Source organism: Cimex lectularius, unplaced genomic scaffold (genome assembly GCF_000648675.2).
Source record: "Cimex lectularius strain Harlan isolate CLEC.00 unplaced genomic scaffold, Clec_2.1 scaffold202, whole genome shotgun sequence".
In the NCBI taxonomy this organism is placed as follows: Eukaryota; Metazoa; Arthropoda; class Insecta; order Hemiptera; family Cimicidae; genus Cimex; species Cimex lectularius.
In genome coordinates, this window is record NW_019392803.1 from 281,067 (window position 1) to 298,029 (window position 16,963).

The 16,963-nt window shown below is 34.5% G+C and overlaps 2 protein-coding genes across 2 annotated transcripts in view; one reads left to right on the forward strand and one right to left on the reverse strand.

Annotated features, from left to right (window-relative positions):
* The window catches only part of LOC106669366 (26S proteasome non-ATPase regulatory subunit 1), a 438,166-nt gene that overhangs the window by 265,704 nt on the left and 155,499 nt on the right, over positions 1-16,963 (reverse strand). The window lies entirely within an intron of this gene.
* The window catches only part of LOC106669367 (5-hydroxytryptamine receptor 2A), a 31,385-nt gene that overhangs the window by 5,940 nt on the left and 8,482 nt on the right, over positions 1-16,963 (forward strand). The window contains exon 2 of the mRNA XM_014398792.2: positions 12,925-13,166. Within this exon, the coding sequence (XP_014254278.1) occupies positions 12,953-13,166 (214 nt within the window). The 5' untranslated portion in view covers positions 12,925-12,952. The remainder of the gene's footprint in view (positions 1-12,924; positions 13,167-16,963) is intronic.

Below are 16,963 nucleotides of genomic sequence, written 5' to 3' on the forward strand. Positions count from 1 at the left end.
ATAATAAACAAAAAATGACCGACAATCAATCAAAACTTTTACCGATTGTTTATTTTGTTTTTTTTCTCACGAATATAATATTGTAACTTTTTTTTAAATATCAGCAAGCGTGATTAATTAAATCGGGACGAACAGCTTTTACCCTCGAGTCAAGTGATTCACGGCCGTGTGATGATATATCATATATGTCCCGTTCCTTACATGATTCGGCTAATGGCCTTTAATGAAAAGCAGCAGATAAATGATGCGGTATTGTCAAAGGTAGCCCCGCACCGTCGAGTATATTTTTTACCTTGTCCGGTCGGTACCGAGTCAAGTACGTATTTTTATAACTTCAAATCTGTCCTAGAGAAGTACCGGACACTGGAAATACAGCTAGTATTTTTAAAATCAGTTAGATTTACTAGGGTTGTTTGCCTATCCACGCTAGGTTGGTCTGTCAGGCGCGTTATTTCGCCGTCTTCAGTGTGTCTGTGTGATTTCTGTAAAATCAAGTCCGTTTTCTAAGGTTTATAAGAGGGGATGAGGTAAGTGTTAAGTCTGAATAAAAGAAATCACACTGAAGATGACCAAAAACCCGTAACAATCAAATTTGTAAAATTAACAATTACATCCCCAAGTCATTCATACACCTTAAATAGTCCACATAAAAATAAATAATTAACAATTTTAAGTTTATTAAGGTTAAGCAAATTAAGACTTTATAAACCACTAGCCCTGTGACAACCACATAATTTTCCCCCTATAAATAAAAATATGACTTTTGCTATATAAATTTGTAGGAGAGATTTAGGCCCATATAAGTTATAAGGAGTTATTATCAGGGGTAATTCTCAGAACTGCTTAACGGCGTTTGATGCTGAATGCAACATTGCACTACTTAAATAGATACCTTTTTAAAATTGAGTTTGTTATGAAAAATAATATAAATATGAAAAATTCAATATATNATAAAATACGGCAAACCTTAAAAAAGCTCAGAAATTATTCTTGGGAATTTAAAAAAAATCCCACCGACAGTGTTTACATTATTTCCTTTTTAACTTTATCAAGAATACATTTTCAATTTTAGACTGTTAAAACTGAGTAAATGAGGTTAATACGGGGCAATTTGAATAATTACATAATTTTATACCAAGAGTTGTTTTCGTCAAAATTGACTTTTTCGTTTGGATTAGCAAAACATTAAAAACACTGCGCAATCAGAGGTAATGTTTTATCCCATTCCGTTTTTTCTCGTTTTAGATGTTAACAAAGATTTACGATCGAATAGGAAAGGGAAACAGAATGTGTTTTTGATCACTAAAAGTAATGGGAGGTCTGACTAATTGTTCGAGCGTAAAATTACACAAGAGCTACAGTTTTGATCAGTCTCACAACATTTCGTCAATTTAGCGCTGAAATAGTTAATATTTTAATAGGTTCGGGCCACTTTCTGGGTCAGAACGTTCTCAAATGCTGGGCTCTTGACTGACGAGGCGAATTGATGATACAACTTGGAACCGGGTGTATAATTGAAGTTGCGGTTAAGCCGGGAAGAGTCCGCAAACAAGGGCCAGGTGATAAATCGGAAGGCGAGTCTGCCTCGATGAGACCTCAAAGCCGACGGTGATTAAAGGCTTAATTTTAAACACGACAAAAGCGCGATGTTGTCGCGTGGAGAAAACATGAGGTTCGTCGCGTTTCGAATCAATAAAAAATCGACGATATCTCGGCTCGGGGGTTGGGCCTAATATCCGTTTTATCGAGAAAAAAACCCGGCCTGCTTTTAGCAGCAGATGTGCCCCTTCTGCGCGCAGAAAACTTGATAACTCAGACATACATCCCAGGTGTGAGTATTGACTATGCAATGAGGGGGGGAAGAAGGGGGTCAAGCCCGTCTGGCCTCGTGTAATTAAAGCAGCAGTTTCGACGCTGACGGTCGGAACCATCAATAAAACAGATAATCCGTTCGCTATGGCGATACGCGGGATAATACCTTCTGCCCCGCCGGTTTCGAAGCAAGGCCGGTTTAAACTTATTCGCCAATGATCCCCGGACGGCTTTTTTCCCAAATGATCGAACCGATAGCTCCTTGTCCGGACCGAGTACGAATAGCTTTTCAATCCGACCCGCTTTTCTACGTCTTGTAATTTACAGGGTCGCTTTCACCCCTTCAAAGATGTTGCTTTTCTTTCTCAACAAAAGGAAGTTTTGAAATCAATTTGGGGCTTTGCCGGCCGTGTAAAGATGTGGGGGAGCGGAATAAATTCACAATTACCAATTTGGTCGTGGCTGGAGATTTATATTCAGCAGTTGCATTTGAGCCTATCACGCGGTCCTACAGCAATTTCAGCTTATGTAAATTACAATAAATTACAGGCAGAGAATCACTCACCATGGGTGATGGCGACCCGGCGTCAGACCTCTTGCCTTATCCGTCCAACCGCCGAGTGTTCACAATAGCTCACTCACTTCAGTACCCATCGCGTGCATTTCCTAGATGCAAACCCATTCGCACTCTCACTCGTTTTTAAATATATTCTTTCATATTTACAAACCATTAACACAAACAGGGTGGTGTAGTACTTGATCCTGTTCGATCATAACCTAGGTGAGGTCGATAGGGTCTCAACATTCCTCCATCCACCCTCGCCCACTTCATTCACGAAAATAAATACATTGATTATTAACACACGCTCAGTACTATCAGAACAATATACAATAAAAAGAACAATTTCCTCCAAAAATCGAAACAGAAGATCCGCATATACCCTGCCGTGCTCCAGCAATCTTAAATCGGGTGACATTCCTACACGCTAAGTAATTTTTGCTTAACAGCGTTGTCATAACTTCTCAACTTAAAAAACAACAACTTTTTATATCAAAATAATCCTACACCTCCCCCAAATAGGTATTTACAATTCTCAAACATGAAATGGTAGTAATTTAAACATTGATATGATCAAACCGTTCAAAAATTGTTTCCGCTCGCAACTCAAGCTAACCAATCCTCCCTAGAATGTTTTTTCAACTCTTTCATAAATTAAATACCAAATATAAAGGTGTGTTCAAAAATAGGCCAGGTCATTAGACGTCGAGATCGGCTTGGTATAACCGGATTAACAAGCATTGACGAGATTCGAGTGAAATTTTCCCAATAGGAATCGCATTTCTCAAAGTTTTGATTGACTATAACTGACTTAATAGCATATCTAGCAAGGAGTGGGCGTTAAAATTGATTCAGGTCTGGGAAGGGGCAATAGGCCATCTCGAAACTTCCACCTAATCCACGACACATTATACCAGAATACTTGTTAAATACGTAATTTGAAAATTAAAAAAATACCTTTAAAAAGATAAATCCTGTAAGAAAAAATCTATAGGATTATTTAGAAAATAATATAATATTCAACACGCTAGAAGAGCTAAACAAAGTTCAGTTTTTCTAAATATACTTTATATCTGTTTTTTTTCTTTTTTTATAGGTTTTGTGAAATCATAGTCCTACAATCCGACGTAAACCTCACAAAATCGGCGGAGTGCATTAATTTTTTTGCGTTTTGATTCGCAATAACAGAACAGCCTTAGACGGATTTAGGGTTTTAACCTTGTAGCCAACCTAAAAGGCTTATTTTTGACGTCAAAACGTTTCTGCGATATGCCAGAACACACTGCTCTACGGAGAGGACTGTTTTCACTTATTTAACTATTTACAGCAATAAACCATTTCAAACGAACTGACCACCTTCGGAATTAAAATAGAAACAATCGATCTTTTTTTTAATACCATTTTTTATTGTATAACAGAATAAAAAAAAGCAACCCTGTTTGTAGTTCAAATTTAATTAACTTTGTTTCAATTCTAACCCCAACTTTAAAATATTTAGTATCTCCCTACATCGCTCCAACATTCAAAGGGAGTATGTTAGAGGGGAAAATATGTAATGAATAATTAAGTAAGAACATAAACATTTTTCTCCCATAGAGTCATGTTTTTGCCATGCTGAATTTTCCTTTGAATCAAAAACCAACAATTTAGCAATTTTAGCGTGCGAAATTCAACGCAATTGTGTTTTATAACCCTACTGAATATTGATGGCACACGGCATATTAGTTCAAAATATTCCACCTGCCAAGCTAAATTGTAATTTAAATCATTAACAAAGAATTTTGGTATTCGCCATTTTTCAATATCGATGTAAAATGTTCGTCAGTTTTCGATGTAATTGCAATTTGCTTTATGATCCTGGTAATTATTTATGATATAAGTGTAAAAAGTATGAATTTGTCGAGCTGAAATTCAAATTCGAATCACTATCCAACAATTTTAATGTTAGAAATTCGACGTGCACAATTCGTTTAAAGCGTTGATTTTTTAAAAATTAATTTATAACAAAAATGAAAGCTAATCCATTATACGTCCATTATAGAACGTGAGTGGATTATTGATGACAGCCGAAAAGTTTCAACCCCGCAGCCAATCCAAAAAGCTGAAATTACACGTACACCGGGGTTACCGATAATTAAACACGTGTTCCCGGTTTGATTCGAAATTCTGCGCAACATGAAAATTGTACCTGGAGGCTGTTTGAAAACAAAACATCAACATGAACGTAGGAGCGAGCGGATTTAAGTTGGCCATATGTACCTGTGGCTCGGTCAACGAACGTTTCAATAATTACGATATTTAGGTGGTCCAAGGTGATATCGGAGAAAATCTTTTATTTATTATTTACGAAATTGCTATTTAAAAAAGAGCAGACCCAGCCAATATCAGAATAATTAGTCAAACCTGTCTGGGTCCGCATGTTCTCGCTTCTACAAGTTGGGAAAGAGTAAGACCAGCTGTAAAGAAAATAAACGATTTTTAATTCGCGTCCTCGGCTAACTAAAGACTGTTTGTCATTGCAATGTAACAAAACCGGGAGGTAGAATATGTCGAGAAAAGCCAGTACAACACATCCCATTGTGAAGTGCAGCTCTTCAAAAGCTCACGTAAATCCTGCCGGTCCGACGTGTTTACATTAAGTCTGCCACCTCGTTATCTTAAAAGCCTGACACTAGCTGGGCTTAAAACCTTAACAAACAGCCCTTTTCAACTTTTGTTGCTGGAAAAAGTGTTTTCTATAGAGAAACAGTGGTCACAAAAGGAGAAGATTTTCCCCTCTATTCAAACTGGTACATTAATTATCAACGATAGAGCTTTTTTTAATTGAGCCGAGGGGCGGGTTCAGCTCAAAAATTAAATTAATTAACATGTACGTGAGCCGTGAGATCCTCTTGAAACGTTCAAACCACTAAACCATAATTTTTATTCGTAGACATAATTTAAAGAAAAAATATCCTATTATTTCCTTAAAAAATTACTCAAAAAGTTATAAATATTTATATACGGACAGGTTTTATTAGAAATGTTAATTTTTTGCTAGCACTACTAGTAGTAACTACATTTCAGTCGGATTTATTCCAAATTACAAATTTATAAAAAAAGGTACATTTGTTCAACAAGGCGTCATTCGTGATCATGACCTACTTAGGATCAGGACAACAAGCGCAGTCAGTATAAACGGCGAAGATGGGGTAGATGTCATGATCAGTCAACATGCTCATACTATTGGCACTATCAACCTAATATTGTTAATTCAATCTACTTGAAACAAATTTAAAAAAATTAATTAATTAAATAAAACAACTGAACATATCAACAACCGCCGACTTGTACTATTTTTCTCCCGATATAAATATATAAACAAACATTATTTTTCTTAATAGGATGGATGTCATTTGAAATATATTTCCTTATAATAAAAACACGGCCATATTGGAAAATTTTGAAATTAAAAGAAAAAAGTCCCTAAAACACAAATAAATTGATGATCCCAATTATTGTTCCCAATATAGCTTAAGACCTAATGGCATTTAAAATAAGTGTAAATAATCGATATTTTTGTCTCACTATTATATTTTAAAAATGTACATTCAGTAAAATTCAGTAAATAAATGGCAATTTACGTCAATGATTGTAGTTATTATACCATTAAATACAAATCACGATAATAAAAGGCCAATCCTAACCAATCAATAGCGAACTATTCAAAACAAAATATAATAAATGAAATATATATAATACACACGAAATATAGTATGCAAAGAAACAGCCCAATAAAATATCTGCCTCTAAACGACTTCCTCATTTTTGCCAGAATTTACTGAAGAAACGAACGACGGGGAAAAACGTCCGAGACAAAATAAAACGGAGAGGATATACGTTTTATAGTAACTTATAGATTCTGCCGCTATATACAACCGGGTAAATTACTCCTACATGTTCGATGACCGGGAGATAGGAAATAGCCATCAACATTGATTGGCATTACGTGCCCAAAACTGAATCCCTTTATTAATAGCACCGATTTAAATAATTCACCAAAATATAATTTATTATTTTTTAATAAAAATTGTGTAATGTATAAAATATTGTGTTCTTTTTTTTCTTTTTTTATTGTATTTAGTATGTACTTCCCATTATGAATTATTCTAATTTTCTTTTTTTTTAGACGTATTTAGGAGGTTTGTGTTGTTTTTTAACATAGAAAGCCATAGGAAATTAATTTTAATATGAATAATACACCCAAAAATGCCGAGCACAACATAAAAAATTTTTGTTTTCTTAACTGCTGAATATGGCGAATGCCGATAACAGGATAAAAATGAGAACGTTCAAAATTCGTTATAAGGATTATATATTATAATAATATATATTATAAGGAAGTATCGCACGAATAATCTGGACATTGTCCAAAAAATGGATATGTTCTGGATGAAAAAACAAACTGAACTGTTTGCCATGCTTTTCACCTATTTTTAAGCTCATCATCAGGGCAAAATTATCTTAAATACGTTTACAAATTGAAATACTTAAATTTTTAATAAATGGTTTCTGCTCGACATGCTCCACATAATAAAAGTTTGTTATGTGTTGGCTCTTTACAGAGAGCGCGTAGCATGCCGCCGTATTTAAAAATGGTTCTCGGGCACAGTAGTGAGTTTCTGGGTCCCTGTTCCGCTTTTTTGTAGGACTTTTTTAAATTGTATACAATTGTGTTTTTTGTTTTAGGGTTTTGTGTGAAATATATCTCCCCCTCCAGATGGCGGAATATTTATAAAAGTACTCCATCGACTCTACTCCAGATTAGTTTACTGCTGTTGTGTGCAGGTCGATGGAGGAATATAGACTACTCTACCGAGCAACTGGAATGATTGCAATGTGGATAGGAGTGAATGTATTTATTTGTGCGATTATATTATTAGATAGTTATAAGCTAGATTATACTTTGGATGCGGTGGGGGCTGAAATGGCCTAGCTGTCGAAAGCCCCTGTTGGAGCCCAACCCCGTTGGGAGGGATGCGACGATCTCCTGGGCTTAAGGGAGATACTAGCGACCCAGCCGCGTTACGGGGAGGGTGAACTCCCCTACGGTATAGACCCAAGGGACAGCACATCGGACAGTGACAACCTTCCGGGTGAAAATGCAATCAATGATTTCGAATTTCTTTGAATATAGACTTAGTTAAGTACTTAGCATAGACTCTTCGACATATACATTGCCAAAAGATGTCTATGTGTTACAGTTCTTGGCAATGTTGCCATTGAGTCTATGTACAAAGAAATTTGAAATCATTTATTCAGTAAAAAAGTAGTCAATCATCTTCTTTAACCAGAAATAATAGATAATTATATTCTAGTAATTATACAGAAATCGTGAGATGCGGTCTGGTGTGATGTAGGTTTCAAAAAAACATTTTCTTTATCGTGTCAACGTTTCGATCTTTATTGAGATCATCTTCAGGGCTCAGAGTGTTTGTCTTCTGTGAATTGTGCCATTCTTGCATTCTTGCGTGTCGTATTGAGAGTGAAAAAAGGGTAAATAAAACAACATACTCATCGCTTATGGCATTCAGAGTATCTGAATATTGAATACAAAATACTAATAAATTTCAGGAATAAATTGGTTTTAAAAACTGAACGGGAAGGTTAGTCGAACGATGTTTTTGTAGTAGAATTTCCGATAATTATCACATGGAAGAAAAATAGTGATTATAGCCAGAAGGGCGTCGTAAATTTACAGAAGAGAAGTGCAATTTGCTCGTTTCCTACGCATAAATGTCAAATAAATTCATTTGGGGAAAAAAAAACCGTACACACAAAAGAACATCGGCTGCGCGTTTCTATATTCCCCGGGTGCTTTATAAATACGAGATTAAAAACGAGTAGCGGGATAAAGGCCACCTGTTGAAAACGGCGAATCGAATTAGGTTCATTTCCAGACTAAAAAAACACATACGCGCGCACACGGGAATTGACTACATCTCATGACTCTGGGAGAACGTCAGGCGATGAAGTTACATCGAACCGGCGGAATTTATGTATGGGCAAACATTAGGTGAAGAATTGCCGGCGGCCCCCGTTTTACTGATCAAAGGGGCCGGGAGCAGTATAAACAGAATGGAACGAGGAGGAATAATTTGTAACAGGCAAGCCCTTTGCGGGACTTACAGGGAGCTTATAAATTTAAATTTGACGTTGGCATTCTTTCAAATCAACTAGACCATCCGGTCTATTTTATAAGTCCTTCCCTGAAGTTACTACCCGACTTGTTGACGTACAAAACTAAATCCAACTATTCAGATTTGGTAAAATGATCAAGAAAAAACCATACAAAGTTCAATCGGAAAAAAACTGACAGACTCTAAGATTTAACACGAAAATTAACAAGTTACCTAATTATCAAAGAATAAAAATACAGAAATGTTTATCGGAAAATTAAATTCTACAAAAGGCCTATTTTATAACCACTCATAACTTTATTCTATAAAAAAAACCTTCCAAACACTGGAAAAAGAAAATTAAAAATTATAATAAATTTGAATAAATTATCACAAATAAAATTTGAACTAAAAAATCTTTTTTTAAATTTATTATCTTCAATTTTTATATTAAATTATATATTTTTTTTAAATAATGGGTGTGCTAATAACTCAGGGAACTTTTAGAAAATTGAAACTTAGTAAAGTTCCACCTACTTACCATTATTTTGAGAGTTTATTTTAGGCCAGATGGAAACTTGACGAAGTTCTACTTAGAAATTATCACTTATTTTAAAGACTGGTTGGGCTTCGTTCTAAAAATAGACGTTACCTGTACGGAGTTGAAGTACAGAAAAAATTTAAAAAACTACTGCAAAGTTTGTTTAAGCTATCTATCAATATGAGGTTATTCAAATTTGATTGAACTTGAATAAGTATGTTCTGTTTCCGCATATTTTAAAACAGATCACAAGTTTTTTCAAAAACAAACAAACCGCCTGAATTCGCGTTATTTTCCCCATAATAAAAATTCGGCCAGATTTTTTTTTTCTTTTTAAATGCAAGAGCCGCCTAGAATCTCAACTATTTTCTGAAATACTATTCTCAGAAAACCCAAACATGCAAAAATGAACAGTTAAAAAAATGTAAACATAAAAATCCTGGAATCCTCCTATCAAAAAATTTTATCCCTAAAACAATGTTGCCTGAGCAAGATTATACACCTTATACAAAAACAGAAACCACTATTTCAATCATGTTAAGGCGTAAAAACGTAAACATGATAGCGAAAAGTATTAAAAATAAAATGTTGATTGCAAAATCAGGAAAATAACAGTATATCATGAAAGTCATAACGTAGAACATTAGGAAAAATGTCCTACGAGGGTGTTCAGTTCTCTTGTAACGTTTGTTTTTACTGTATGTTCTTGTATGTAATATTTGTAAATATTCAATTGTATTTTATACTGTACAGTTTTAATGTATTGAAGGAAACAAATCCTGACAATCCACAAAACCTAGTTCTATGCTCTGAGTTATTCTGAGTTCATTATTTCAAAATAATAGCATTTATTATGAAGATAGAAACCTCTATGAGTTAACAAAAAGGATAAAATTGACTTAATTTTTATTTTAAATGTTATAAGGGACGATATTTTTTAACAGTGGCACTCATGTTTAAAATTTCTGGTTCTCATTTGGATAGCCATAAAACCAAGATTTCTTGGTGGCAAAAAAATGTTTTATGCCCAAATCTAAAGTAGATTTTTTTCTTCTTGAATAGGGTTTGATAAATCTTTTAATTCCGGACAGAGGGCATCGAAAGGGATCCCAGTAATTGGCCGGGACTCGGAACCAATCCGGAAGTGATGGTTACTATTTTTGCTCACGTCAACGGAGACGGAGTATCGATCCGAATGGAATTTGTCAGCGTCCGGAAAACTCGTTAAAGAAGTACTTTGAAGGCATAAACGTCCTCCGAGATGGCCTCTTGCCTTCAAACCAGTAAATGACATCATAAATCCGGAATACAACACTTCAACGGTTTGTTTACTCCTCCGAAACGGCTTTTATTGACGTGCTGTTAATTCGATAAGATATACGGTAACTTTCGACGGAAAGACGACAATGTTTAAAATAAATAAAGTCACGCAACGCAACGACGGAAGGATGAGTTTATTTTTTCAACATTAGCAAGTGAAAGAGAGATAGAGATAGCAAAAAGGTAAAACCTGGAGGCGACAGTCTATAGCCTGCCAAATCTTTCTCATTGTGCTTTATCACAATTGATCGGGCAATACGAGAAAAGTAGCTTTTCCATTTTGGTGAACATGCTTCGTTAACAACGACATTTCAATCATCAATGGAGAGAAGGGTCAGGCAATTGAACATTTACAATACAAAAACAATCAACTAACTTTACAGCACCATGTATTTTACATACTATTGCAAAGTTTGTTAGAAAACTCATGTAAACCAAAGTTATTACCCTAATTATTTGTCCAAGTGTGTCTTGCTACATATTACCCTTTTTTTAATAAGTGACAACTAAAACCTACAATATTAAGTTTCAAGACATATTTTTTAAGTTCAAAACAATTGTTTTTAATTCCCAATTAGCCCATTTTTAATTTCAACTTAACCAATTGTTTAAAACACAAAACCCGAAAGTGTAGTAAATTTAAGCTCGTAAAGTAAAATACTTGCATTGGAAAAAAAATATAAAACAACTGGGCTCTTAGAAGACTATTCAAAATTAATTTCAATTAAAATGAAAAGTTTAATATTAAATATAAAACGAATGATTATTTTTTCTAATTTGAGATGAACATTGCTATATGTTTTCAATGCCGTATATATATTTACGTATACTTCAAAGTAACCATTTTTTACAAATCACTAAATTATCTACTAAACCTACTAAATTAAACAATTGTTTACAACATGCAAAACCGACATTGTACCAAACTTTAAGCTCGTAAAGTGAAATGCTTGTATTGGAAAAAAAAATAATATAAAATAACTGAGCGAATGAATCTCCTTTTAATTTAAGATGAAAATTAATTGCAATGCTATATTTGCTTTCAATGTCATATGTATGTACCTATACCTCAAATTAACCATTTTTAACTAACCATTAAATAATCTACTAAACCTACTAAATTAATCAACATAAAAAAACCGAGAGTGTAGTAAAATTAAGCTCGTAAAGTAAAATGCTTGCATTGGAAAAAGATTAATGTAAAATAACTGGGCAAATGAATCTCCTTTTAATTTAAAATTAATTAGAGAATTTTTTATATGTTTTGTATATAAAATAATTGCATCCTTAGAAAACGTAATAAAAAAATAATTAATTTAAAAATAATATTTTTAATAATAAATGTCCATATAGCCTTCTAAGAGCCCATTTTTTCCACATAAGCAAATTTTTACTTGAGTGCTTATTTTTAATAAAATCTCTTCAATTTTGTTTTAAACAAAGGGTTAATTTGAAATTTAAAAAGTTAATTGGATGATAAAAAAGTTAGTTTGAAATAAAAAGTTTCAATTGAAATGGGTTAATTTTAGGCTAAAAAGTGTTAATTTAAAATTAAAAAAAGGTTAATTTCGAATTGAAATTCAAAGAAAAGCGTTAGTTTGACGGAAAAAAGCACCGGTATGGCGGACAGAGAGCTCTCAATATAACATACATTTTACAGCTTAACCATTAATTTAGACAGAAACCTCTAGAAAATTTAAACGTAAAACACTTGTATTTTAACGACATTCATCACACACAAAATGTCATTTGCCCTACATTTAAGATTAAAAACGTTTAAACTTCCATATTAGTTTTTTTACAACCAACACTTATATTTGTGCATTTGTACTCGTCTGAAGTGAGGTTATAAAACTTCTAGATATTTACTTATTCACACGTGCTTTATAATAAAAAGAAGAAAAAGGATTGAAAAACTTTGATTTTAAACTACGAACAGCTGAATGATAAGCTGGTAATCGGAGAAAGTAAGAGGGTAATGATGTAAATAGTTACATTCTTTAATTAGAAAATCACATAATACAATTAATAAATTCAATGTATAAAATATACATTGGGACCGTGTTAGTCAAGTAGTTAAGTCGTGTGGTCGATTATCATTGTCGCCCCGCAAATTTTCTGACCCCCCACCTCCTGCCATTAAAAATCCATTCTCGCCAAATTGTTCTATTTAAAATTAATAAAATTAAAATAAAATGTCAGAAAAACGTCAACCAATAGTTTGGTTGCCTAAAATTCAATTATTTCCTATCCCGTCCAATAAATTTATAATATATATTTATCTTTATCCTTCGCCTTGGACGATCAAAACAAGAACCGAGGAAAGACAAATTGACCTAAATCAAAGCGAGATTGACCCTGATGCGATCAATTAGAGACTTAAACGGCTAAACAAATCATGATGGCTAAACTTCAACTACTCTCTGACTTACCCGCATTGATAATGAAATAGAATCCGGTTACAGGATCATTACACCTTTCTATTAGCATTAAGTTTTTATTTTACTATTTATTGTTTTTTGTACTTTTTCCAGAAACAAGGGGGAATGGGGCGGGCGTAAGATGTGCGGTGAGGGCTGCCGGGAGAACTGGTGGGCTCTGACGGCCCTCGTTTTAGTCCTGGCAACTGCAGCGGGCAACATCCTCGTCTGCCTGGCCATCACCTGGGAACGGCGACTGCAGAACGTCACCAACTACTTTCTCATGTCCCTGGCCATCACGGACCTAATGGTCGCCATTCTAGTCATGCCGATCGGAATACTAACCCTAGTCAGAGGTAAACAAAACGAAAAAAAGAATTGAAATAAACGAAAACCCCGAATTAATAATAATAAAATTAAAATTTTTAGCTGATTTAGCCACTTTAATTTAAAACTAGTTTCAAGGCAAAAAATATACATTCACTACTTTGACACTGAAGAAAATTACGATTCAGTTCCAGAATATGGACAATGATAGACCAAAGGAAAACATTTCAATACCTACAAATTATATTTTATTTTTTACCTAGCTAAAACTTTTCAGTTTTCACCCTTTCCATCCAAAAACCATACGTTTAGACTAAAATGATTCATTGTAGAATAAGTATATATACAGCCAAAACATATGTAATAATATCAATGTTCAGAAAAGTGTAATATGGTAACGCAAACGTTCCTAAGTCCTAAAACTAGGAGAACTTTTGTTGTATATTCTTTGTGCCTGGTCATATTTCTAACCGAAGAACCGTTTTGGACCACAGACCACAAGTTTTCAAATTTTGCTTTCTTAGTTTCCATGTTTGGGCTGTTGTAACTGATAATCTGTTTGTTTATACAGTATTGACACTTTTTTTTTTAATTTCTATTAATTAAATTTATCTTTGGGTTAAAAAAAATTACATGATGGCCTGACACAAGTTATCGTCATGGAAAATTTCTTATTTTAATAGTGAATGAATGAAACCTTCTTCTACTTTTTCTTACCCAACAAGTCAAAAAATATTAAAATGATGATTGTCATGTTTCGGTACTAGTAAGCATAAAATCCATGATTCAGGTCGTCCCACTATGCGCGCAAATATCACAGAATGGTAATATGATAGAGAACTGAAATCCTACCCGTCGCCATCTCGTCTCTCTCGACCTGCAAATACAGGAATTTGTCGACGCTACAAAAGCCGCCGGATCGTAAATTCGTGTTGTCGAGAAAACGACACGACGGGCCGGATTACCTCCAGCGGGACGTGACAGTCGGATAAATGGGAAACGCAAACAAGGAGATAAGAGCAACCGGGGCGCACTAATATCTCTTATGAGACCTGACGGGGGGGGGGGGGGGGCACAAAGGCACAAGTTCAAAGGCCACGTCGTCTTAAACCGGGGCAAATGGGAAAATATCTCTCCAACGCGTCCATAACTAAAGAAAATGAAAATGGTAGCTGTGCGGCGGCTTTTAAATTCGTAGATTTTTCCTGGTGCGATTAGTCTCTGACCTTTAAGAATGAATATTGAACGATGAAGACTCCAAGAGGCATTGATCCTAAAGAGAATTGCGTGCGGAGAATTCGGAAGGGGCCCCTAATTTATAAAAAGCCCAAATATTTGAAAAGGGTGCCAGCCAACCCCCCCGATCGGGAAAATGGTAGGCATCGACATTGTCAACAAATTCAAACTATGGTGGAAAAATTAAAAATACAAATTAAGACATGTCGAGCCTTTACGAATGAGATAAAAATATAACCTCATATTAAAAAAATATGGCTATTTTTTTAAGCTGATAAAAATAACCCCAAACCAAAATAAAGTAGACGTTCTGTGAGAAAGAAGGAAAAGCAAGGCGTGGCCGCATAAAACATTCGGAATTTATACAGAAAAAACAATATTTAAATAATTCGAAAATAAAATGAGGATAAACATTACCATAAAATGAGGATGTTGATCTAGATCCCACGTACCTAAAACAGACAAAAATAAAACATAAGATTTAAAACACTACTCCATTAATACTAAAGCTAGTTAAACAAACTGTACACACAAAGAAAAAAGGGAAAAGCTTATCGCTTCATACATTAATAATCAACAAAGGAAAATATGCATGTGTTTAACTTAGTAATTGCCAGATTCTAATGAGTCCTCAGCAATATTGAACTCATTGTCAGTTCGTGTGATTGTTTTTCTTTCCGCAATGTAATCTCTAACAAACAAAAACTATATTTCAAGTAATCAAAAGAACATAAATAAATCTGCAATCCTGCTTCATTTAAAAAAAAAGAAGGAAAAACAGCGTACTCGTTCTTAATTGAAAAATTCTCCTACTCAAACAAATAATAGATTGGGATTTTGATGGTCTGTGTCAAACAAGCCAGAAATTACATCTCTCAGCAAACGATTGGTTAACAGAGATATCAAAAAACGAAACGATATCTGAACCCGAACAATGATAAACAATAATGATTGAATGTACAGTGCAAAAATAATCAGAAGTGATGATTTCTCATCAACTCTCATCAACCATCACAATTCAAACCCGGTATCTTCAGTAATATTAGAGCAGGTAAAATTTTATTTTAAAAAACTTAATTAAACCCCCTCTGGTTAATTGTTTAACCATTACAAATAGTGCGCAAATGGGGATCTCGTTATTAAAGGTTTCTGTTCGTCATCACACATCTGAAGGGCTTGAAGCCTTTTTCTTTACATTGTCACGAGTATGTTTGCTGAGGTCTTTTTTCGGCGAAAGGAAAGCTGTTATTTATTATTCGGTACGTTAGCTTTGTTGGGAAATGTAGGTCGGGCTTTGATAAATATTTTTTACATGGCCTGTGGTTCGTTATTGTCCTCGTTAGCTCATTTCCGTTTTGTATCCCTTTCTAATTGTTTGAATGTATGTACGTTCATTTATTTCCGTGAGCCACAAATATTCTTTCCTCGTATTATGTTAATTATGCAGTTCGCATATAACTGCGAAATATATATTTGGCGGAATTGCAACTCTATTTGCTGTTCTTTTTTTTTAAAGTCTGATTTTATGAGGGAGAAACATGCATGTTGGGTTTAGTAGGCGATCCATTTGAAAAATTGTTCAACTGATAAAACCGCAAAAGGTCCCTTTTCTTCAAATCATCAAAACCGTTATTGAGCTTGGCGATATGGAAATTGGATAGGTTATCTAATCTACCAATTACTCAGAATAATGGAACATCCTTCCTTGGCTTTTGTAAGATTAATTGCCCCCGTTTCGCCAGTATTTCACTAGTTTAATATTTATCGGTTACTCCACCTTATTTAAGGGGTGGTTTGAATTTTTTCCTTCAAGACTCTACGCATATTTTCTTGAAATTATCTTCAATATTTTTATTTCAGCGTCCCAAGTAGCGATCAGACTTTTGTGCAGGCAAAACAAAGAATAGTAAAACTCACGATCACTTAAAAACCTAATGCATGCAATTTTTTTTACAATATATTAAACATACAAAACGGCCTAGAGTATTTTCCATCCATGTCAATAATTCTTTTTCACAGCAGAAACAGGAATGGTTTATGAAAAACCCTTTTGGCTTGTTTTGCCATTTAAAAACGATGAGATGGACCGATGACTAGTCCGACTAGGCAATGACGTCAATTTATTCTTCTTTCTCAATTCTTTTGCCCTGTCAACTCTCCCAGCCGGTGTTACCGCTACGCAAAACCACCATTGACATAAGTGAGAAAACTACATTCGGAGCCGGGTTAACTCGCGTAGAAATCGATTAGGGATGTGGAACCGATTTGGCAAGAGAATTAACCCTGATATCCTAATTGAATAGGGTTACGGTGAGAGGAACGCCCTTTGCTCGACGTACCTGCGCTCTCGGTTTAATTACTTTTATGGGATTAGTTAATAATTGGAGGACACATAGCCTAGAGCCTTTTCACGTCTTTCCACGCATTTCTTCCAACTTGACCCGATTATGTAAAGAGCAAATGACAGAATTCAGCCTTGTTTGAGTTGTAAGATTTCTTCTTGAAGTCATCCGTGATGAACCATCACCATCTAGCCGTATCAGTGTGCTTTTGGATACAATATCTCATAAAAGGCCTTGCCAAAACATCT